Raw genomic sequence first — 26,618 nt, 5'->3', positions numbered from 1 at the left:
GTCACTTCCAGGTCATTTAATGTTATGTACCCACACTATGCCTGCAGATCTTTCGGTAGCATCTCTTGTGTGAGGAAATAGACTGCAGTTTCTGCTCACATGACCACTACCCAGGCTGTCACTCATACTTGTTTTACTTGCCTTGGGTCAGAGTATATGGTACTGATCTCTTTAAAAACATCAGACGATATTTTGTCCCCAATATATTATCTAGAACAGTTACTCTGGGGTTTCTTGACCAAATTAGGCTTTTAACTATCTAGTGATGTTACATAAAGGAAAACATACAGAAAATAAAGAGAGTAGCTTTTAAACCAGGGGTCAGCAACCTTTGGCAGGCGGCTCGCCAGGGTAAGCCCCCTGGCGGGCCGGGCCGGTTTGTTTACATGCCGCGTCCGCAGGTTCGGCCGATCGCGGCTCCCACTGGTCGCGGTTCACCGTCCCAGGCCAATGGTGGCGGCGGGAAGCGGCGGCCAGCACATCCCTCGGCCCGCGCCGCTTCCCGTCGCCCCCATTGGCCTGGGGCGGCGAGCTGCGACCAGTGGGAGCCGCGATCGGCCAAACCTGCGGACACGGCAGGTAACAAACCGGCCCGGCCCGCCAGGGGGCTTACCGTGGCAAGCCATGTGCCAAAGGTTGCCGATCACTGTTTTAAACACTCCATTTTCCCCAGTGGAAAGGATCTGGGAACTAGCACATTAAACTTAGTGGTACTATGCATATTGCTTTTCTTAGGGAATAGTGGAAACCTTTGTATCTCTAACAGCATCATTTCTTCTCTCTGATTCTATAAGGCAGCATGTTGCATTTGCTCCAAAATAGAGTTTCTTCCTCGCCAGTCTCTGAAACCTGCTTGTAACTGGCTCCTACATTTTTGAAAGGTTATTCTCCTAGGGAGTGACTATCTCCTCTCAAGATCCTGCTTGAGTAGTTTCAGGCAATTTGTTTATGACTCAGGCTAATCCTTCCTGGCTAGTCACCTTCCCTTTCCTTCCCTCACTTGCTATTATCTTTTAATAGTTGAACTTACCCTATATGTCTAAGTCATTAGACAACTCCTTTCCGTGAAGGACTGGCTAAGCAGGAATTCTTAAAGGCAATTAACGTTCAGTTAGCCCCACATGCTTATGTTTCAGTGGGTGACAGGACTTTCCTGACTTCAGGTATGAACCGAGTGTGGAAGTTTTCAGCTTAGGTAGGTCAGAAGTACAATTCTCATGCAATAAAATACAAACTTAAAAATCATGTGCATCTTACTCATGTAAGACCTTGTTTTCCTAACATTAAGCTACCACTGCAAACTTTTTACTTCCCCACCCTGCTCTATCCACATGCCTGAAATGTGCTTCGGAGCAGAGGCGTGCTCTCTGGAAATACAAGATAGCGAAGTTTCTATCCGCATACAATCTTTGGCCTCTCTGCTGAGACTGCAAACAATAACGCCAACCAAAGGATGGTTATTGGATGGTGATGTGGACGCTTGTCTAGTAAGAAATGAGAGAGAGAAATCACCAATGCATTTTGCACAGGTCACTGTGATGAACAGCCATCAGACAGCACTGACTTTCATTCACTACCTACTGACCGAAGCTGGATTTCAGTCTGAAACCTGGTTACGGGGTATACCAACCCCACACTGGGCCAGCAAGGCTTAATGAGTTGCTGTTGACCACTCAGCCCTGTCCCACCACACTTGCTGTGAGGTGATGAAGGGGTAGTTAAAAAGGAAGGAGAAGAGCTCAGTTGCTGGCCAGCCAGAGACAACAGATCTTATCTGCTGCTCCTTGAGGGAAAGCATCAGCTCAGGATTTCGACAGAGAAAGCAGACTGCCAGACCAAGGTAGGCCAGGCCCAGGACTACTGGGTTTATTTTGAGAGTATGTTTCTTTGCTTGTTTGTAAAAAGGTGGGCTGGGCTGCTTAGGAGAGGCCTGAGGGGCCTACTAAGACTGCTTCAGGGAATCCCTGCTCAGGAGGGGTGTGGGGACACTGCCTCAATAAACTCTATAGATTTTTTTTGCACCCTACTTGAGCCTGCCTTGTGGCTCGTTTGGGACCAGAGCATGCAGTCACAGACCTAAACGTGTTTTAATAGTTATTTCAATGTTTTTACAATGGAGAACTGGGGTTAATTAAATGTAACGTCAATCATATCCCTCACACTGTAGGAATACAAGTACTGAAGGTGGTCTTTAGAAATGGTTTAACTTTTCTTTATATGTGCTAACATATAAAAGAAACATGCTAGATACTTTTTACTGATATTTTTACCATCTGCATTTTCAAGAAGTACCTGTGATTGGAGGAACCTATGAAGAAGCTGTCCAGCATATTGTAAAGAACAGTTTAAGCCATCACTTGGCTTGATTCTCAACACATTCCAGGAACCCCATAAACAAAGACAACATGTGCAATGTTAACTTTCTCTTTTATGCTGACAGCTTTTTTTCTCAGTATAATGACCTTCCTGCACAGTGTGTGTTACCATAAAAAGAAACAGAACCCAGTAAAATTAGAGGAACTGCTTAATATCAAAATGTTTTATCTGAGGAAGACAACGCCAATGTAAATATAAAAGGCACAAGAATTAAAAAGTATTTGTTTTGCTGTTTCTTCTTTAAGTTCAGATTGTTCAAATGAACTTAGCCAGAGTTTTTAGTTACTACACATCAGATTCTCTGTCCAGAAAATGAAATGCTGCTCCAGAGAACATGAACTTGGCTAGAAATTCAGACAGTTTTGATCTTCTCCATTTGACAAGCAAAAACTCTTTGAATGCTTTTGCCAGTAACCAAGAACTGGGATTAAGGGGGAGGGGAGGAGCCAGAACAGCAAACAAACCCAAATAGCTGCCTGATGTGGTATATGGTAATAATGATTATTTACTTAAAAAAAATGAAACAATTACATTTTAGGCATATAACATGGACATGAAACATACATCCGAGATTCTCTTTTATACTCAGATAAAGAAGATGATCTAACTGCATTTTAGATGGACACATCCTACTTTTGTTATTTTGTTGTTGCTAAATAAATAAATGAAATGGTAACCTCACATCTATTTAAGATTCATAATATTACATTTAATAAATAAAATTACTCTGTTCAAAGTGTAGATTTCTTTGAACTAAATATAGAGTTAAAACCCTTAATCACACCTTGCACAATTTTATTAACACACTCAGGAAGAAAACAAACTTTAAAAATATTCCATGAGCTGTAATAAATCCACTGTGGCCTCCTCCATGGCAGCTGGCCCACAAAGCTCAGGAGGGCAGGCTTAACACAATTCCCTAGGATTATTTTTGTTCATATTATGGTAGCATTGAAAGGCCCCATTACCTTAAGTGCGGTACACAGTTCCTTCTCCAAAATGTTTAAATGCACTACAGTAAGCATAGTGAGTCTGCATTTTCAGCAGTCACAGAATGCCGCATGAAGCAATGTATACTCTTTCTAACATGGAGTCTCTAGCTCCACAGAGCGGCACGCATGGGAACTGAGCAATAGCTGAGTGATGTCAATGAGATTTCACTGAACTTGCTGGTGAAGTCTCCCTAAGCAGACCAGAAACCCGAGGGAAGGAAATGAGAGTGATTATGTACAGCTGAGCAAGCACAGTACAGAGACTACTAAATCAGTGATATGGTGTTCACTGTTGGTGTTCTGTGGTAAAAATGTTTACCATCTGTGTTACTCCCTCACTGTTATGGACACTAATGGAGCCTTCAAACACGAAAGCATGAGGGGGAGGGACAACAACATTAAGGGTAACTATTTTAAAGCCAGTCTTGGTTGTACATTACATCAGGAAATCTTGACACTAAATAAAAATGCTAATTTGCTCTGTACAAGTTTCTGGGCTCAGCTCTGGGAGGCTGCTCAAATTCACACCAACGGACAACAGAGCAGAGTGGAACCCTGCCCCACCACATCCCATGTCTTTAAGCCCCTTCCCTCACCTTACCCTGGGAGTTTTAGGGGTTGGGGGAGGAAGGGCAGCTGGTACAGGAGGCGGCTATACTGGTGGAGAACTCCTCCGCTAGCCATATCTGGGGTGCAATTAAACCTTAGTGCACTGGAAAATCCATCCCTCTACATCTAAACCAAGAACTGAAATACACTATTCAACTTTCATGCTGTATATTAAACCAGGACCTGACTACCTCAAATTAAAGATTCCTAGGCTACGTGCCCTCCGTATGAAAACAGGTGGTAGCCACAGCATCCCGTCTGAATTGCAACTCAGGTATTTACATTTTGCTCACCTAGATTTCTCCTAGGGAAAGGAGCTGCAGGAGCCTCCCTCCTCCTCCTTCCCTACACCAGCCATAGAGGTTTCACAGCTCTCCTGCATCCTGCACACACAGCAGCACTCCAGGCAGCTAAAGCCAGTGGGAGTTCACTCTGCTCCTCTCCGTGGAATGGAACTCAGATCCTCCATTGCCTATCACCCCAGCTAGCCAAATGCACTGGGAGGCCTGTCATGCAAGCCACAGGCAGTAACATCAGCTCCCAACTCCAACAGAGTGGTAGGCGACATCCACACAACAGCTGGTAATACCACTGCAGATCACCCAGAACTGCAAGCAGAAGACAAAGTGAAAGAGGAAACTCCCAACTGAGTCTGCTATGGACACTCATGCCCCTTTGCCCCACCATTCCAAACACTTCAGCACGTCCGTACATCAGTTGCACATTTACAAAAAGCCACCAGGCAAACTGGATGAAAGGACAGCACAACAATGTCAGACCCCTAGCATCTGGAGAAAGGGAGACCCAGCCCCTTCATGGGACCTAGGATCTACTGTCTCTCACTCTCCCAGATCACTATTATCATTGGGATGCAAAGACATCACCCAAGAACACTAACATTACAGTATTAGTGATGCTGATAAATGCAAGATCATCTGTCAACAAAAAGAATGCCATTCTGGATTTGATTTTGGATAAGACACCTGAATGACTGACACTGGCTCAATGCCGTTTCCATCATAATTCTAGGACAGCTAGACCCACAGGAGACCGAATATACCATGAACCAAGCCAGAAAGAAGAAACGAGGAAGTGGAATAGCAGTCTTGTTTCTCCCTATCTTTGGACAGACTCCCAGCATTCCCTCTGTGCTGAGAGTGGTTTTGAAGCTGGTTCATGCCCCCTGGAGCCAGTTCTACAATACGTCTGCAATTAGGTTTAAAACCAGTTTTAAAACTGATTAAAATTTTTGGAAACTTCCCTGGAGTAGACCAGGCCTTATACAAGCTTAACTAAAGCAGTCTCTGCCACAATCTGATGTAATTTTCATGTATATTACATTCACTCTTGGCAAACTGGCTGCTGATGCCAAATTGTTCAGTAATGTTTTTGTGAAAACATCATTCTCGAATTCCAGGGAAATCACTGATGCTTGGTTCCTTTTCCCCTCCCATCAAATTTTCCAGGATTAAGTTGAAAAACAATATCTGCTGCATAGTTCTCATTTTAAACACTGAGTTTTTGCTGTATTGTAGCAAATAATCAAATGGTGAATCTTACATTGAAATGAGCAAGGTCCAAATGTTGGAGGATAATGAAGAGCAAGAAATGAACGGTTGAACCCCTGACATCTTAGAGATGATCAAATTACATTACCTTGCTGTTCTTTTTCTTCTGCTTACCCTCTCAATGAGCTTCCATGTTACTGAAACATGCTTCTATGACCCTGGCATTCATGCAGTTTTTCTACCTACAATAGTTTGTCTAACATTCCCAGATGAAAAATGGTGATATTATGTACTACCACTGAATTTAAGTATTTTCCTTTTAACAAGGACACAAATTTAAAGTTTCCACTGAGGAAAAATTGCCCTCTATTTTGGATAGTGATTCTATTTGCCTGACACCTTGCGTCTAAGATCTTTGCTGTTCTCTAGGCACCCTACCGATATTTCTTTAAACCTTTATTTCTTCAGAGCACTAATGGTGGATTATTTCAAGAATTCCATTTATCTCTGGTGCTAATCTCTTCTTAACCTTCTCTACAGCTTCCATCACCACCTTCCAGCTGGATTTTGACAGGTTAAGCAGCATCAACCTGTCAGTTCTCTTGATCTTCAAATACGTGCAATACCTTGCAGTTACATTCTGCTGCATGTATATTATTCTAGCATGGGTCTCCAACTCCTCCTGGATTAAAACCAAAGGTTCTGATCTCTCCTCATTCAGGATACTCTTGGTATACCAGTATGAGTTCTTGTAAAAGTTGCTTTCTCTTCTTTATACTCTTTCTGCTTTTCAAGTCAATTCAACACTACCTCAAGCTAAAAATACTTAAACTTAGTTTCCCCATATATGTTGCTCTTCTATAATGGCTTCATGAATCCCTTCTTTCCATATGAATTAATATGCTTATAATTCCTAAATAAGTTTTTGAGACTTCTTCTCTCTGGCCTTTTTAAGGCTGCAAATTTATCATGGATGTTGCTCATTGCACCTAGGTTTGCTATATTTGCGGTTGTGTGATCAAAAGGACTCAACTAGGAACCATGAAACGCCAGAGTTCTAATCCCAGTAACATGGACTCACTCTATGGCTGTGGGCAAATAACTCTTTTGTGGTGGGGAGTGTAAATGCCTTTCTTAGAGAGGCCAGGTGGCCTAGTGCTTTGAGGGAAGGATCAGTGCAGCCTCTGCTTCACAAAGCCATCATATGAGATTGATAATCTGGCCAACTATAGCTTGATTTCATATTTCCTTTTTTGAGTAAGATTATGGGCAAGCTGGCTGCAAGACACCCCTCAGAGTATCTAGATGTCTCTGATCTCCTTCACCCTTGTCATTATTTTTTGAGTATCAATTATGCTTGATGTTTGCAAGATACAAACAAAAGTCCTATCCTGAGGATCTTAAGCACTGGGAGACCAACAACAGGATATTAACTTAGATATTTTAAAATTCTAAGATCACTCCCCCCGCCCCTTATATAACATTGGCACAAAGAAAGTGTTTTTCAGAGTTAGCGTGTGGGAGTATTGCAGAAAAAAACAACTCTTTAAGATGGATTGGAATGAAGTGGGGGGAGAGGGGGGAGCCAGGTGTGCCAGGATGGCATTAGTAGAAACTGGACTTCGCAGCACTGATGGAATCTTGCTGTACTCCAGCAAGATTTTACCATATCTTTTGCACTGAAGCACTTGGGTACCTGGGCAATTTGTTTTCACTGTTATTACAACAGTGTGGACTTTCCCCTTCCATCCCCATTGTCCTGACCTCTCTCCTCCTCCCAAATCAAACCACCACCAGACACAGGAAGGACCTTGTTGTGGTTCTGTTGCTCATAACACAATTTGCTATGCTAATACTTCCTGTGCATGCTGCAAATATGGCATCTCGCCAAAACTAAGGACTGGAGTTTGAAAGACTGTCACACAAGTGTGATACTTCCTGTGCTCTACAGGACCTACCACAACTGCTCTGCCCTTCACCTCCTCCGTAGCCATTTACTTCTGAGGGTCAACGGCTATAAGTATTAAATGGAAAGAATAAACTGAAGAGGTGGATTGCCTACTTGTGCCAGTACTTATTTGCTGCAGGGTAGGCAGATTGGCTGCTCTTCGGAGAAACAGAGGGTCCTGAGAGACCTGTTACAGCCATGAAAATGTAGTTTTAAATATATTTTGCTGTGGTGAAGAGAAAGTTTAGAGCAGTTAGTTTTGCTCATCTGTGTCCACAATTATATCACAAGGGGACACTGGCAATTACACTGTCCAGTCCATTTCTCTACTCAGAACCATAGTGCCCTCTCCTTCTCCCTCCATACTGACTCTCTCAATACATTTCAACAACAATTCCAAACATTTCTTTCTTTCTATTCCCCCCTCCACCCCTCCCCCCACAGATTTTCCGGCACTGATTATTTCTCACCTCGATTACTACAAACTCCTCTCTGGCCTCTTACCTTGTCATTCCTTACGTTTCCATTTCTCTTAAATGCTGCCACAGACGACTATCTACCTTACCATGTCCATTCCCTTCAAAGGCTTTCCTTCACCTTTTTACATCGAATCTATGCTCCTTGTCCATGCCTTCAATGTGCAGCCCAACCGAGCTCCTGCCTATTTCTCTGCCACCATCTTTTAATTCATTACCTTTGCTCCATCCAAGCTGCTCAATTTTTCATCCTCTCTTTATTGCATTTTTTTTCCTGATCCTTTTTTCACAGCCCCATCAGAGGGACCTGAGGGAGAATGATACAATGAGCACATAAGCCAGCTGGTGATGGTGTAAACTCAGATCAAAGACGATATCTTGGAGACCATCAGTGATAACCCCTCTGAGAAAAAGTATGTTTCTAAAAGAAACTTGGAGGAAGAGAAAGAGGTTGACTGGCACACAAGAAAAGGGAGAGTCTGAGCACCGAAGTATGATGGAACTAGCTGTGGAGACAAGCATGGAAGAAAGATTGAACAAAAGGACGTTTAGAAGTCAAACAGGTAAAGTAATGCAAGGCCTTGAACAGGAAGACAAAACTGAACTTCACATAGAAGGCAGTGAGCCAATTCAGAGAGAAGAGACATAAATCAGAGCAGCAGGAAGAGATTATTTTAGCAGCAGCACAGCTGAGATGAAACCAACAAAGGAGGAGGCAGCAGCGGCTGTAATAGTCAAGGCGAGAGACAACCAAGTATGGACAAGGGTTTGAACTGTAGAAATGGATGAATTTTAGAGCTGCTGTAAAGGAGTACACAGCCACATTACAGCTGTATTCAGAATTCTGCACTGATTTCCCATCTGCTTCAAGGTGCGACGCAAGGTTTTCAGTTTGATTTAAGATTTGGGATGTGGATACTTTAGAGATGGCCTCTCTTCCTATGTACCTTTCCCGGCTGCAATGGTAGAGATCACTAGAGATAGTTCAGTTCATAGCCCCTTGATATACACACTATTGAGATGTGGAAGCAGAGTGTTTTCACAGAAAGGTTCCTGAGTGTCTACTTCACTCCCTCTAGTAGTCCACCAGAACCCAAGTCTACAGACCTTCATGGCATATTGTTCAAGGTTAAGCTTTCTGGTCAAAGATTTGTCTGCCTATAGATGATCCCTTGGAAGATTCTCTTTATGATGGGCTAGTGAAATTGAGAAGTTAAGCTATTTGTGCTGTCTGTTGTGACCGCTTTAATTTGGTGTCTTGTTTTATGTCACATACCCAGACACTATGGCAATGGGAGCAAAAAATTCATTAAAGAAGTGTACAGGAATCACTTCACCCACACTTGAAATACAGCCACAGCACCTGTTAACAGTGCACAGCAGCACAACAACTGTTTAGGACAGGAAGTGTAGAATACCAAATACAGCTGAAACCGCGGTGGGAATTTATGTAGACAGAAGGTAATTACACAAAGTGGAATTTGGCCAAGACACTGAAAATGCAAAGTGCTATGGGGCATGTGCAAATTGCCATGGGAACATTAATGACTGTAAGCGAGCCGGCTCTTCATTTACAGTCCCTCAAAAAGATGGCCCATTCAATAGCACACGATCCCTTTGCTACCCTGAGTTACAGCAAGCTGCACAGTGCTCCCTAACTTGATGGCATCTCCTGTGCCACAGCACCCACTAGTAGCAGTGTTATAAAAAACAGGATGAGACGTCTCTTAAATCTTGGATGAATGGATGAATTTTTCATTCCTTATTGTGATTTACTTTAGACTTATAAGAGCTCCTTTATTTTAGGTCAGTATTATGACAATGGAAGTAAGCCAATGTAACCTTCAGTTTTTTAATTAGCATTTAACAAGAACTGTGTCTTGTTCTTAGAAATATTTTCCCTCCATAAGGAAGAATAACCTTGAACAGAAGACAAAACTAAGCTAAGAGGAAAGGAAAATCAAATTAAAACTAAATATACTTATTTTATTTTAAATGCCTTTAAAACACACTGAATAAAAAGTTATTTCATTGCCCAGAAGCAAATACTGTATCATATCCTTATTTATAATCAAGCCCAAAGAGAATCTCTTTTCTCACACATGCTACCAACTATACCATGTGGTCATGTAAATTCATTGTCTATCCAGAGGGGGAATAAAAATACAACTAAAAAGCTGGCACAAGACAGATGGCCAGTTTCACTAATCTGACCTTATTTCTTCCAGACTAAATCTAGTGAACTGTTACTACAATGATCCACTATTCCTATAATTCTTAGACTTGAATATTTAGGTTAGAAATGCAAGCAAATCTGAATTACAAATTCCCACGTCTAGTACATCAATGCTTTGTCATAAATTCTATTCCTAGACTCCAAGGGTGAAGCAGTTCTTAAATCATAAAAATCGTAAGAGAAAGCTTTAAATTCATAAAACATTCAAACTTTGCCTCTGCAGAAAAGAGGATTTGGAACTTTTCATTAAGTGTACTTACACCTGACAAATGCAAAGAATTCTTTCTGTAGCTGCCCCCATGATATCAGAAGACAAGATGGAGCACAAGCTTCATCTCTTGCTAATTAAACGAATCAATTAACAGACTATTGTTGCAACTGTGTAACTGCTGTTCTACAATGGCAATAACAACCCCACGGGGAGGTCTTTTACTACATTAAAATGCTGTCCTCCACAACTCTATTTGATATTATTAGAAACAGTTATTTGCGTCTTGCTGTCATATTAGTAGCAAAGGCAAATTATGGAAATATGCAGACCAGAATGGTCCCAGTATGAGATCAGGTTTGGTTTTCAGCCTCCAAGGGAACAATTGCTGAAATTCCAAAGTTCCCTAAAGTTCTTTAATGGAACTGATAAATCTATCAGCACAGCATCCATTTAGATGCTAGGTAAGGGTCACATATTTGCATACTTTCCTGCTAAGCTGATACAATTCAACTAGATATATTATCATATTAAGTTTACCCTCCTGAGTTAAACCGATGGAGTTCAAAATTGTTTTCGATGGTTGTCATTAATCGCTGTTACATCTTAAATGCTCACTTTGAAATCTAATTGTGCTGCTGTACCAAGGGTCATATTAATAGCATTCTTAATGTTAAATCTTGGTAAAACATGTTTATTTTGCAGATATTATCACTGAAGCTTAGAAAACTAATGAGAAACAAAGTATATTTATTATCAATAAAAACTTAATTTAAAATGTACATTCTGAGACTTAAATTAGCTTTACTAACTTCATCATGCCTTTGTTTCATTAAGATCCCTAGTTAAGCTTCTCAGCCATATAAATTAATATCTCCTAAACAGCTCTTGGGTAAATGCCAAAACTGCAGCCATCAAAAAGCTGTTTAAAAAACGCAGGCTACACATATGTTTGTTTTTTTGGCAGCAGGAATCTTCCTCAGAAAAGAAAGGCTCAACATTCACCATGATGTAATCATCTTAAGATGGCAGTATTCAATCACTACTTGTAGGTCTTAATCCACCCACAGGAAAATAATTGAACTACCTTTGGTAACCTGTTAACCTATTCTTCAAGCAGCCACCAAGTCCAAACCCTTGTCCTTGCTGCAGAAAGTATCAACAAGCTGAATAAGAGGCAGTCTAAATTTTTCAAGCAAAATACAGAGGAAGTTGCAAAGTCCTGTTCATTTTTCTGGAAGGCAAATGGTATCATTTGAGATATTCAAGTCCTACAGTGCAATCCACCCTACAAATGCCATCATTGCATATTTTCATTGGAAATGTTAAGCTTTCATTTAAAAACATTGGCCAAAATTTAAATAATTGGGTTCTACTTAGGTTCTTAAGCCCTTATTTAGGTACCTAAGCAAGTGGCCTGATTTTCAAAGAGCACTGGGCACCCAGCAGCTCCACACAACTGAAACCAATGGGAGCTAATCAGTGCTCAGCACTTTTAAAAGTCAGGCCACTTATTCAGAAGCCTAAATAAAACTTTAGGTACCTAACTGCAGTAAACCCATTTATTAAAATCTTGGCCTAAAATTTTATTTATTTATTTAGGCCACTACAGAAAATAGTCATCCCAATCCAAAGAGACGTACTGCTTTGCATGGGTAACCTAACTTTTCAGGAGTCAACTGCAACAACAAACCTGGGAACTTGCCCATCTCTGAAGGCATGAACTTCAAAGACTAACTGGGACTATTTAAATGTTACAGCTGATAAACAGAAATAATTTCTTGTGGATTTTTTTTGGTTTGTTTTTTTAAAACAAAGACAACTAAATGCACACACACAAAAAAAAGACTATTTTTTATTTACTTTTTTATTTGAGATTCCAGCTGGGATTTTTAAAAGTGTCTAAGTGGCTTAGAAACAAAGTCCAATTGACATTCAGGGAGACTTGTATTCTGAAATTACTTAAGCACATTTAGAAATCCCAACTCCAACGTATATCTTAATATGTTATTACACTTTAAAACTACTTAACGTGACTGAAAGGGAAATCTCTGTGTGGAGATCACTCCCTGCCCTTGGCAGCATCCAGGATCATTTTGTGGAGAGACAGTAGGCCAGAGGATGCTCACCATCATATTCAAAAGGAATGCACAAAAAATAACGTTTCCTGAGGCAATTGTTAACTTTCCCCTGGAGTCCCTTCTGCACTGTGTAACTCCCCTGCCAGAAGTCACACTGGAGCAATGCTGCCAGGTGATCTGGAGCCAGGGTAAAGAAAAAGGGTGATTCCCATGATTGCTAGGACTTCAGAGAAATTCAATTCAGATTAGCAAGGATCCAGAGTGATCTTCAGACTCTAGAGACCATACCCACTGCTTACTCTGGAAGTGCAAACTTTGACTCTTGATGGGGGCAAAACTCAATGAGAGGTACTTTGTGAAAACAAACAAACAAAAAAAGAACTGTGGAAAACCAGAGTAGAGTTTGCAAGATTAAAATGTGAGAGATATTTTTTTCCTTGCTATTAATACTGTCTCCACATCCCATTAGATATAATATCTGTAGCTTTTACAGGTTTCAAAATCGCTTTTGAAAGTCCACACAGGCCTTCATATCTAAGTTTCAGTAGTGCTATATATTGAAAAACAAGCATGTTCAGAATTGGACTTATCTGTAATGGTGAAAGAAGCAGGTTATTAAACATTTGCCATTGCAACCGGAGTCTCAGTGTCATACAGTGGAAGCTTCACATTCTCTACCGCTATTTAACTGGACCATGCAAGGATGCAAGAAGGAGAAGACAGAGGAAAGAAACTGACTACACATTGCTTGAAAATTCTGAAGTCGACAATTTATAAGCATTGGCAATGGTACAGGAAGGGTGTCTGAGAAGTGAGCACATATTAATGCAAGTCCATTACCAGGAAAAACAAACTGAAGAGAATGTTCTTGTATTCCTAGCTGTAATCTATAACTAGTTCACAAAGGTCCACAAAATGGACCTTTGTGTAGGTCCACAAAATGACAAAGTATTCAATAAACCTGGTAACAGGATGTGATGGTTTGGTGAATTTGTCTATGTAAAACTTATGAATTCTGATAGAGTTACACATAGAGTTCGTAAAATCAAACCAGCAATGTGTATTGAAGCAGCTATTTGCTAGCAAAGATTGATCAGGTATATCACAAACCCTGTCTGGAAGTCAGTACAAGACAATCGAAAAATTGCTAACATTGAACAACTCAGCCCTGATAGAACAATTGGGATGTTAAAGGAAGCTGGTTCTCCCAGACTGCCTGCAGGGGATAGGGTTGGAGCAATGGAAACTCCCTAGCAGAAAAGAAGGAACAGAGAAAAAGGTGTTAGGAGCTGCTGTTAAAAACAGACATGTGGGGAAACCTTGTTACCGCTGGTTCTGAACAATCTCAGGGGAGCTTGTTGCAGGGGAGACAGAGAGACCCTGAGGCTGAAAAGGAGGGAGGGATGGTACAGGAGGGGGTACTGGGACCCCTAAAAGGACAGCCAACCCCCAAAGGTGGTGAGACACCGAAGAAGGGATTTGTGTGCCAGTTGTGTTCTTTTTCCACAGATCTGTAGATTTCGCTCTTGTGCTTTCTGTATGAGCAAAAGTACCTGTGTTTAAAAATTCCTCTACAGAGTCTCTGTGTTACTTGTTTACCCTGTCCCATCGTTCCTGAAGAAAGAAACAGTAAACCAGAGGGTCAACAGCTTTGGTGGAACTCTGGGAGAGTGCACCAGCTGCCGGGGAGGCTTGGGAGAACCAGCAATAATTTCAGGGCCTGGGCAACTGGATTGCCTCTGCCAAGAAGAGTATCAGACACAGTGTCTGCACCTGGAGTATGTGCCTAGAGGTCAAGAGACAGAGAGATGATGCCTAAACTCTGCCAAGCTCCAAGAGCATATGGGATACAAGGTTTGGGTCCAGAAGGACTCACCAGGGTTGTAACATAGGATATCAAAAGTTATGTGAGGTAATAATCTTTGTCATGATTTTCAATAAGAAGAACTTAAAGCTAGGCACCTATATCTATATTTATGTCCCTGCCTGATTTCAAAAGTACTCAGAAGCCAACAGCTCTGACTCAGGTCAGCAGAAGATAATGGGTGCTCAACACTTTTTGATTTCAGGCACATGCCTAAATAAGGGGTTAGGAGCCTAACTTTAGATCTCCTATTTTTGAAAATCTTCAACTTATTGGATAAAGAGTAGAAACAATGTCTTGTGAGACAGTTGAGAAAGAGTTGTCTCCTGGTTTCCTTGTACTCCCTCCATCTGTCTGTATCCATCTATTGTTTCTTGTTTTATACTTATATTTTAAGCTTTTCAGGCCTTTTTCTTTCTGTGTTTGTACAGCACCTAGCACAATGGGGCCCTCGTCCATGACCAGTGCTCCTTAGTGTTCCTGTTATACTACTCCTGCTAGTAACAACAGCAACGCATAAACTGTCTAATGCCACTATGAACTAACAGAAGAGAGAATCCCAAATAGCAAAGAATTTCTAGTCGTGTCCAGCAACAGGAAACATTACTAAAGACCCACGTAGAACCTCTGAATTATGTCAACACTGTGGAATTTAAACTCATGATCCCTCCTTTATTTGGAAACAGTAGCATGGCTTTTTCCATTTTCATTTTAAAACAGCAGATACCTTTGCTGCTACTTAACAGAAAATCTTCACAAGTTTACTATACATTATGCTTTAATATTCATATTAAAGCTTTTTATTTAATTCCAAGTCTTTCTGTTGAAGTGTACATTCCCCTGTCCGTTAACTAACTACATGGGATGCCAATGAGGTTTCTAATAGAGAGGCATTCTCTGCTTCTCTTCAGTGTCTGTCAGCCGGCTCAATCAAGTTGAGACTCATCTCTTATCAAAAACCAGTAGAAAAACTGCTTTTGCTGTCTAATGTCAGGAAATCAAGTGAATTATTTTATCTAAGCTGATGCCCTCATGACAAGTTGGATGACTGTGCTCTCAATCAGCTGATTCTAAAAACATGTGCTGATGAAAAGGTATATGGGGCATGTGCTAAGTAGCACCACGCTGCTTGTCAGCATTGAAACTCATGATGAATTTGCATACGTATGAAACTGAGAATGATTGAAGCTAGTTTTTCTTCTCTCAACAGAAAATATTAAAATCAAATATAAATTGTTTTTCTAACCAATTTCTACAGTGATGTATAGCATATGCAAGCAGAATACTGAGAAAGCTAAATATCATATCACCAAATATTTCTTTCAAGCATTTCGTGTTATGAGGGGAAAAACCCCACTGCCAACCTTATAATGCATTGATTAGCCTTCTATCTGTTAGTAATGGGCATGGTAGAGCATACATACTGGAGTTCCCAAAAAGAGGTTCTAAGAGTGGAGAAAGGGGTCCTCTTTTATGGCTTTGGAGTTATATTTTTATTAGTTATTATTATTGATATGACAGCAATGCCCCAAAAGCACTAATCCATATCAGCCCTTCCCCCTGTGCTAGATGCTGCATCAACACACAGGAAGATGCTGTTCTTGGCCCAAAGCTTGTAATCTGAAGAGAAACTCAGATACATGGTAGAGGAAAGGGATGAAATATAGCTCAGAGTGACAGCTGACAAACATCATGGCAGTTCTGATTTTTTTAATCTCTCCCCCTCTATTGAGTAGTAGGTTGGGGTGCAGGGGAGGCAGGAGGGGATTAGTTAATAAGAGCAAAGGAGTGGGGAAGGAAGGTGATAAGGAGAGCAGAATGGAGAGGAGCATAGACACCAGGGAGAGTGAGACAAGCAATGGGGAGGACTTTGAGGGAGAAGGGAAGTCAATCTGAAAAGGAGAGAACATCCAGAATTCTCTTACCTAACCCTGCATCCCTTCAACTTTTACCTACTGTACCTCAGGGATGCTAACCTCTTCTGTTGCAAGGAATTATCAATTCTGCTTCCAAATACTGAAAAGATCTTACACGTAGCTAAGAAAGCAGACTTAAAAATTGGAGATATCCTATCTTCTAGAACTGGAAGGGACCTTGAAAGTTCATCGAGTCCAGCCCCCTGCCTTCACTAGCAGGACCAAGTACTGATTTTGCCCCAGATCCCTAAGTGGCCCCCTCAAGGATTGAACTCACAACCCTGGGTTTAGCAGGCCAATGCTCAAACCACTGAGCTATCCCCCCGTGACATTAGGAAAAGGTTTGTCTCCATTACCATTTTTCTAATCTACTGATTAAAATTCTCTCTTTAGGTTCAACCAACAAGAAACATGTTAAGACTAGTCTGTATTACATCATCTACATTAAGTGCCTGATAGTGCACACTAAGTGCTCTTCTTCTCTTCTCCCCCTCTCCAAAAACATATTCTGGTATTTTTTCCCCTTTTTCATTAAATAATTATTAGGTTTTCTGAATAGATGCAGATTTGATAAAGCAGTGTGAGATAATCAATATTAGTTTTAGTTAAGATGGTAATAATCAGCACTAGAGAATTAAACGACTAATATCCTTTTGTTTTACTCTCAATGTCTTAAAGCTAAAAGCGTATCAAGACTGTAAGCTTTCTAGGGTACAGACTGCCTTTTTCTTGTGTGTTTGTACAGCCCATAGCACAATGAGGTACTGTTGTAACACTGGGGTTCCTGGAATTACCGCAATACAAATTAATAATAATAGTAATTAATAGTAAAAACACATACTTGCATCCCACTTAAAAAAAAAAAAAGAATGTCACTAGTCATAGAATTGACCAATACCTTCCGAAGTTTGGTGATGCTCAGAAATAGGGTTTTGATTAAAGCCCATTTTGACTTTGTACTATTAACTGACCAAGATGTGTTAGTATTCTTATGCAACAGTCTCAATAATTATTTTTTCCTGCTGTGAGACTACACTGGTCTACAATTTTTGAGAAGTCATATGCTTCAGAGATAAAATGTGCTATTTATTATGTATTTTGATGTGCTGAATTCAAATATGACAATTAAAACAACTGATTGGCTACTGTTTCTAAGATATTTAAGTTTTTACATTTTATGTCTATGTATATTGTGTAGATAGTAGAGTTTTAATCATAAATTGTAAACCTAGGTCTTTTCATGTGTTTATGGTTGCTTTACATGATAATATTTCACCTGTCCTGTTTATGTAACACTTTAAAAATCAGCAAAAGGGTTATATAAATAAAATTTATTATGAAACAAAAGGCAAAAAACTATTATGTACATAGTTTAGTCCTATTCAGTGTCTACTCGGTGCTTCTTGGCTTGTCTCTTATATTCATTAAATGGAGCATCTCTTGTCACTGTCCAGCAGTAGTCTGCAAGCATTGATGGGCTCCATTTGCCCTGATAGCGTTTCTCCATTGTTGCAATGTCCTGGTGAAATCGCTCGCCTTGCTCGTCGCTCACTGCTCCGCAGTTCAGTGGAAAAATATCTAGATGAGAGTGCAAAAAATGTATCTTTAGTGACATGTTGCAACCAAGGCTTTTGTATGCCTTGAGGAGGTTTTCCACCAACAACCTGTAGTTGTCTGCCTTGTTGTTTCCGAGATAATTTATTGCCACTAACTGGAAGGCTTTCCATGCTGTCTTTTCCTTGCCACGCAGTGCATGGTCAAATGCATCATCTCGAAGAAGTTCACCAATCTAAGGACCAACAAAGACACCTTCCTTTATCTTAGCTTCACTTAACCTTGGAAATTTTCCACGGAGGTACTTGAAAGCTGCTTGTGTTTTGTCAATGGCCTTGACAAAGTTCTTCATCAGACCCAGCTTGATGTGTAAGGGTGGTAACAAAATCTTCCTTGATTCAACAAGTGGTGGATGCTGAACACTTTTCCTCCCAGGCTCCAATGACTGTCGGAGTGGCCAATCTTTCTTGATGTAGTGGGAATCTCTTGCACGACTATCCCATTCGCAGAGAAAACAGCAGTACTTTGTGTATCAAGTCTGCAGACCAAGCAAGAGAGCAACAACCTTCAAATCGCTACAAAGCTGCCACTGATGTTGGTCATAGTTTATGCACCTCAAAAGTTGTTTCATGTTGTCATAGGTTTCCTTCATATGGACTGCATGACCAACTGGAATTGATGGCAAAACATTGCCATTATGCAGTAAAACAGCTTTAAGACTCGTCTTCGATGAATCAATGAACAGTCTCCACTCATCTGGATCGTGAACGATGTTGAGGGCTGCCATCACACCATCAATGTTGTTGCAGGCTACCAGATCACCTTCCATGAAGAAGAATGGGACAAGATCCTTTTGACGGTCACGGAACATGGAAAGTCTAACATCACCTGTCAGGAGATTCCACTGCTGTAGTCTGGAGCTCAACAGCTCTGCCTTACTCTTGGGTAGTTCCAAATCCCTGACAAGGTCATTCAGTTCACCTTGTGTTATGAGGTGTGGTTCAGAGGAGGAGGATGGGAGAAAATGTGGGTCCTGTGACACTGATGGTTCAGGACCAGAAGTTTCTTCCTCTTCCTCGTCTGACTCAAGTGAGAATGATTCTGGTGCATCAGGAACCGGCAGTCCTTCTCCGTGTGGTACTGGGCGTATAGCTGATGGAATGTTTGGATAATGCACAGTCCACTTTTTCTTCTTTGACACACCTTTCCCAACTGGAGGCACCATGCAGAAGTAACAATTGCTGGTATGATCTGTTGGCTCTCTCCAAATCATTGGCACTGCAAAAGGCATAGATTTCCTTTTCCTCTTCAACCACTGGCGAAGATTTGGTGCACAAGTGTTGCAGCATGTGCGTGGGGCCCACCTCTTGTCCTGATCTCCAATTTTGCAGCCAAAATAAACGTGATAGGCTTTCTTAACCATAGTGGTTATACTGCGCTTTTGTGATGCAAAAGTCACTTCACCACAAACATAGCAGAAGTTATCTGCACTGTTCACACAAGTACGAGGCATCTCTGCTCACTTTGGCTAAACAGAAATGTGTCCCTTTGCAAAATCAAACACTGACAAATAAGAGAGCACGACACTGTATGATTTCTAGAGCTGATATAGGGCAATTTGTTCAGCAGAGTGATGTAAGCTTCATTATGATTGCATCATCCATGACTTCTAGGAATAACATGATGCAATTCATATCATGTATGACGCAATACCAGCTTCAGATTGCATCATTCATTGTTTTGCCTAAAAAGCAAGTACTGTCCAAACCCAGTCATAGATTTATTCATAGATCCAGTCAAAGATGTATTTTAGTCATTTCTGGTTTAAATTGAGATCCCTTCCCTTTATAACTCACTTATCCTCCGCCATTCCCAAGTCAAGGGTCGTATATACTGACCCAATAGCATATCTTGAAAACTAGAGCCAATCAACAATTTTAAGCATCATTTTCGTTCTCAGTGACCCAGAATTAGTAAAGTTTGACTACATTTATTTCAGAAGCATTTTGGCTGTAGAGCAGTGTTATACCTTACCTTTTTAGGGGCCAAAAAGTTATAGGCTCATATCAAGTGAAATGTGGAATGTAAACATTTTGTTGCGTTCACTGAAGGATAGCTCTGCTTCCATCCAGTTTGAAATACCTGGAATGGGGGTTTTATGTATCCTATACTTTGAAGCAAACACACTAAAACAGATACTGACAAAATTCATGAACACAGGCGTGTGTGTGCAGTCATTATCAACTGCCTATTTTTTTGTTAAGTTATATTTCAATACAAGCATAATGTAGTATAGTAGATCTTGAATACTTACCACTGTGCCCAGAAACTGAATGCTTATGTTTCCAGCTGCATCTCGAGAGAGGCACTGAAAGAAACAGATGTAAAAATTAATTAGGAGCTTTCTCAGTAAGTTGAAGCAGTGCTATTTTCTTCTTGTAAGGTCTGCAGGAAATAACCAAAATGCCTGTAGATATATTACATATGCACAAAATAAGCATAATGTAAAAATGTATTTAAGAGCTTCAATGCTAAGAAGCTGATTCATACTTAAGCTCAAATTCTAGTTTTTGCTTTAACAGATTCTAACAAATTTACTTTGAAGAGTACTGAAAACAAATGCATCTACGTACAATGAAGAATGTGTGTGTTTTCAGGGAGATGGATGTTATGATATATAAGAACAGTACAACAGTGGAACAGACTACATAGGGAGGTTGTGGAAGCTCCTTCACTGGAAGTTTTCAAAAGGAGGCTGGATAGTCTTAGACAGTTTAGACAGAACAAATCCTGTATCTTGGCAGGGGATTAGACTAGATGACCCTCGTGGTCCTTTCTAACCCTATGGTTCTATGACTTACTAGGACTTTTCCACCTCTAAGGTGGTGATTCTCTGGCACATGTATATCTGTATTCTCACTTCATGTACTCCATATTACCTCAACTCTATAAATGTTAAGCATGTCACTCATTCTAAAGAGACATTTTCATCTCCTCTTTGTGACAGGGTGCTGTAAATGCATGCACACAATGGTCCTCCTTTGAAAACAGAAAAAATAATAATTTTGTGAAACACTTGGTTATCTATTTGGCTTGGGGCTGTTGGCTCAAGTCTCTGACCAATCATAGAGCATACTATCATTAAGCCACTAGGCAGTGCAAAAGGAAGCACATTATTGGTTATACATGATATTACCTATAACCTAAACACAGGAAATATACAAGAAGTTACTGCTCCTTTTGAGTCTTTTCCTCCTTCAGTTCAAAAGCTGTTCACAGCACACACATTTCACAGAGAAATTCTACATTAATCCAAACTGTTATATTTTACACTATATTTGTAAAGCATTTTCATGGGAAGAAGCGTTTTGACTTAACATTTCAAATTTACTTGTAAAATAAGTGAATATGTACTCCTCTGTCTGACTTACAGAAGATAATATTTAATGCAATTAGCTGGACTATTTAAAATAAATTACACTGTCAGAATACTAATTCTCTGATTTGCTCTGTCATATCTCTATTTTCTCTCACAGCTGTCAAATTACTGTATGCATAGGCCCTCATACAACATATGTGGTTAAGAGCGTTGCTGAATGAAGACCAAAATCAAAAAGTGTAAATACATAGTATAGCTCTAAATTTAAAGAGATATAAATATCTATACAATATGCCCTGTGTGTCGATATGTATGGAAGCATATACAATATATTACAAGGATAGGTATAAAATGCAAACTACCTTTAGTACTTTCACATTTTAAAGACAGTTACAATGAAGTGACAAAATGCTACACAATAGTAGTACTAAGTTAAATGCTGTCCCTTTTCTGACAGTGTGGCATGTTTTGCAGCTATATTTTATATATAGAAGCAATAGCTTTCCTACCACAGCCTAAACTTGCATTTTTTTTTTTTTTTTTTTACTAACAGGTCATATACTGACACTGCAATCTGTACAATCATATGAAAACAAAGAAGGATGTGCCAAGGCCTGACATATTTCAACAATAATGATTAATGGAATGGAAAATATGGGAAATAAAATTTCATACAAAACCTGACGTTTACTTTTATAAAGGAAACAGGAATATACACTTTTCCCACAGTCTAGGATAAACACAATCAGGTTTTGGAAACTGCAAAGAAGAACAAAGTACCGACAGTCTACAATGAATGAACTGTATGCCAAAACAAACAAGTACTGACCACTTGATAAGCTGTCAGAAAATGGCAAGTTGAAAAAAAAAAAAAAAAAACCCTAAGGGACTTAATTTCTTTTTTTCCTGGAATGCCCTCGCCCTCATTAGAGTGCTGTCACTTACTGTGTTGCCCTTTTATCCCCTTGAAGAGGCCATTAACAATAATTTCATAGCCTGATAAAATTTCCATTTTTTTGGCTAATCTCCCCATCACTCTCATTTCATAGAGGAATACAAAGCCAAACAAAAAATTGTTTCTGTTTTTCCTTTAAGCACTTTCAAAGCAATAGCTTAGTATCGTGAATGGACTTGTGGGTTTTAATAGCTATGGATCAGATCCTGGAAACCTCTCCTCATGCAGGTAGTCTTTACTCATATGAGCAGTCCTTTTGTTTCCAATGAGACTACTCACATGTAAGTTCTCCTTGCATGCTTGGAGATTTGCAAAATCAGATCCAAAGAATGCAAGGACTTCACCACACTTTCGAGTAACTAAAATGCCTGCTCATGTGATAACTGTTGAGTCATCTAGAAAATAAATTCAGAAACATGCAGATTAGAATCTACAACCTAAAACCAAATACATATTTATACCCAAAGGTTGTCTTCCATAACCACAGTATCAGGGATAAGAAGATAAATACCCTCTTCCTTAGCCTGTCATTGTTGAAAGGGCATAGGCATCGCAGTACGATAAGTCCCCACGGCACCTGCTTACACTGTCTCCAATATGCAGTACAGCATTCAGCCTTCAATGGTATCAAGAGTTCACTGTAAGCACTAAAATCCATCCCTCAAATTAACAGAGTGAGGAGAAAAAAGTCGGGGTGGGAGAAGGAGAAGAAAATTAAAAAACACAGAGGAGGGAAAAGAAATTTTCCTTCTGGGCATATTTAAAAAAAAAAAAAAAAAAAAAAAAGTGGATAGACTCTCCAAATCAACCATATGTTACCAAGACCAAAAAGAAAACTGCCAGGCTTTTGAACACCATATTACAAAAGAAGTCAGCACATTATCATAATTAATGTTTCAAATTACAGTTGTAAATAAATCTCAGCTGTTAAATGTGATTAGATTTTTTTTAAAGCATACTGAAAGGAGTTATTTCTGTTCTACTGGTGGGCTTGTTACTGAGATCTGTAAATGCAATTGATGTTTTCAGGAAAATGAAAGAAGATGGTTAACAGTTTCTCTTATTTTCTACCTTCTTAGAAAAAGAATATATCAGTCTCCACCTATTCTAATTTGTATATTTACATGAACTATGCATTCTAATACATGGTTTCATATTATGTTTGATAACAGGAAAGTAATCAAATGCAAGTAACCAGAAAGAACAGCTAATACCATGCAACATGTAAAAACCTTTTTTTTAAGTAATTTGCAAAACATTTACTTAGAGGTCTGAAGCAGAAAATAATTAATGCAAAGCATATTTCTACCGTTTTCACAAAGCCTAAATAATATATTTTCTCCTGTGAAAATAGTAACATTATGTTATATGTGTGAATCATAGGATTTTAAAAATAATTTATATTCTTTTTGATTAAATTAATACAGGTTGAGAGATTCTAAGTTAACAAAATCCCATTTAAAACTATAATTTTTTTTCATGCGAACTCAGGTGGCAGACAGCTAAACTAAAACTTGTAGAAAATATGATTTGACTTTAAAAAACATTTAAATTCTAAAAGCTATCAAATTCTCATACAATGATTAATATTGTATACATGCTGTATGTATATATTTATATTTACACATAAATATAACATGTACATTCAGGATATAATCTGTGTAAACAAAGTATACAACTAGGAAGTGTAAATCCATGTGCATATATCTACATATGGGTGCAATTACACATATCTGCATGATTATATGCAATAATGCAATAATTTCACAAGGAATCAATTCAATCTGGTGTTTCTCACTAAATTACAAGAGGTTTGTGTGACACTACTCCAAATTCTTCTGCTTTGCCATAGAAAATTAGTTCCACTTAGTTGGGTATCAATGAGCTATTCAGTGTATGATGCAGTAGGGTTACAATCAGCTTAGTACTCAAGCCTGCAATGGATAAGTACCTTTAGATAAAAATGAAATTGAGAAACAAGCTATAAAAGAGGGGTGAGGAAAGGAAAACTCCCCCCAAAATACAAAGTATGAGAGAGAGAGGCAGACACACCACACCAATACAGACAGGATTAGAACGGAAGAAGATCTCAAGGTATTTGCCAGAAGTGTTCAGATACTCTTGGATCTGCAGATTACCTGCTGTGAGCAGGTGGAGAGAAGAAATGACTGCAAACAAAGAAACTGAAACAGACCAATAGCAGTTGCTTTGCTTACAAATGAACAACTAATGTGTCGAGTCAAAAAGAATATTCACTAACAAGAAAAAAAGATATTAAAGCCTAGCAAACAAATATCTTGTGATACTGAAAACTACTTCATTTACTCAAGGTAAGATGGAGAGTACTTAGGTTTATATATATCTATATAGCAATGCTTGGCACCAAGGCAAAAACAGTGGGGTAAAATGTATTAAAATATACAGAATAAAACACACAAAAAGTACCTAAAAATAATTACAGTAATATCACAGCCCATGTGACTACTCTGAACACATTTTAAATACCGCAGCTAAATTTTTTAAAAAGCGGCCATTACTTTAGAGTGGATCGATGGGTTTCCAACTTGACACACTAAGGAGCTGATTTTCAGAGATGCCAAAGCACCTGTAGCTCTTGTAGGCTTCAACTGGAGTTGCGGGTACTAACACCTTTTGAAAATCAGTTCCCAGGTTTATCATGTTGGGAACCCAAACACCGATTCACCCAAAATTAGTAGACACTTTAGATAATTTAACCTATGAAAATATGGGCTATACCTACATGTGATTTATTTCTAAAATAGAGGAATGAAAAAAATCAGTATTTTAAAATTTGCAAAAATTTCCCCAAATTTCTTCCTTCCCAGTTTTCCTCCCCACCTGGACACCCTGAAGACAACCCCCAAGATCCACATGGACCTCAGAGATCTGCTGGAGGCAACAAGAGTCTGTGAAGAAGCCCCTTGACTCCACACATGCCTTTCCTACCTCTGTTCCCTTGCAGAAGACTTGCATTACGGAACTTTCCCTAACTGGAGGAGCTGTTAAGAGTTCCACAGTGCAGAGGAGGAAATTGCATAAATTACTGCAGATTAGAGCCACAGTAACTTATTCAGCAAGTTGTGTGTGCTTGGGGAATCTGGATCCCAGGAAGTGGACCACCCAGCCCTGCCTCCTGACACTTCAGAGGCCCATGTGGTTGAGTCGAAATGTTGATTAAAACGAACAGCCAACTGATTGACTACACTTGTGGTTCATAATTAAAAATGTTCAACAGCCTAGCCAAAGTTTAGCCAGATTTATTGTCTAAAGACAAAACAGTACAATAACCAAAGGAGATACACATACCCTTATTCCGGGAAGCAATTCTTATCTTACACAGAACGTTCGCTTTGAAGATACACCCCAAAACTACCTCTTTATATCATGACTGTTTACAAGTTAAAAAGCACTTTCTCCATCACCTAAGATCTTACTAATTGGATCCTTAACTTGTTGTTCTGTACCTTTCCTTATCTCTGTTTTGGATATCACAGTCCAAACCGGTCAGGCATAGTGGTATATCCCAACCTGTACTAGGATATACCATTCATGTATCTTCCTATTTGCTAATGCCAAAGCTGACTTCAGCTTTGGGAAATATTGTAGGTACACCTGTAGCTGAGGTAGATGTATTCGTTCCTTGTAGATGCAGTCTTCCAGGTAACCTACTGGATGGACAGTAGCCAACTTATCAAATATTGCAGTGTCAGTATCTAATATCAGTAAAAACACTGTAAAAGAAATCTACACAGAACCCAACACTGAGAACAACTTTTTGGAACAACATGTGCCTCGATTAGGATGCGATGTCACTGACCCCAAATTATGAACTGTACTAAGTGGAATTTGCGTACACCATTTAATTCATTGCCAATTTACAATAGCCTCTGTTATGCACTGGGGACAATACCATTTAGCCAATTATTCGTAATATTAGGTAAATTTCCCCTTTTCAATAGTCCCTAATGAACTGGTTATGGTAGTTAAAATAATGCCCATAACTAGTGCACATAATTAATTAGTCAATTTTTACTTGTTTGGTTAAACAGTTTAGCAATGTCTTCTTGATTAGCTATTGGGTCTTGTGCATGTTCCTGATAAAATGTTGTTAGCCCTCCTCATGACCTTTTCAGTTTTGTTTTCTCTAAATCATGCTTTTATGTTAAATCCCAATAGAATAGTTAAAGAGGCAAGATGGGTGAGATACTATCTTTTACTGGACCAACTTCTGTCAGTGAGAGAGAAGCTTTCAAGCTTCCCCAGAGCTCTTCTACACCTCACCCACCTTGTCTCTAATGTCCTGGGACCAACATTGCCTAACAGAATAGTTGGTTAACAAGTTTTGGAAACCCTACCACAAATTTTCATATGCTGGGATGCCTTGTATTTTTAAACTGTCATGCAGTGCAGACAATACACCACTATGCAATCCTACACCTCATGATCATCATCATCACGGCCCCAGTTGGGGCTGAACACAAACCCTCTTAAATGA

The 26,618-nt window shown here is 39.6% G+C and overlaps 1 protein-coding gene across 1 annotated transcript in view; it reads right to left on the bottom strand.

The window, feature by feature from the left end:
* PCCA (propionyl-CoA carboxylase subunit alpha) overlaps positions 1-26,618 on the bottom strand; it is a 398,317-nt gene that overhangs the window by 53,860 nt on the left and 317,839 nt on the right. The window contains exon 21 of the mRNA XM_024205358.2: positions 20,083-20,136. Coding sequence (XP_024061126.1) covers positions 20,083-20,136 — 54 coding nt within the window. The remainder of the gene's footprint in view (positions 1-20,082; positions 20,137-26,618) is intronic.

This window comes from Terrapene carolina, unplaced genomic scaffold, assembly GCF_002925995.2.
Source record: "Terrapene carolina triunguis isolate 2854851 unplaced genomic scaffold, T_m_triunguis-2.0 Scaffold21, whole genome shotgun sequence".
Lineage (NCBI taxonomy): Eukaryota > Metazoa > Chordata > Testudines > Emydidae > Terrapene > Terrapene triunguis.
This window is presented reverse-complemented; position numbering and strand designations above follow the sequence as displayed.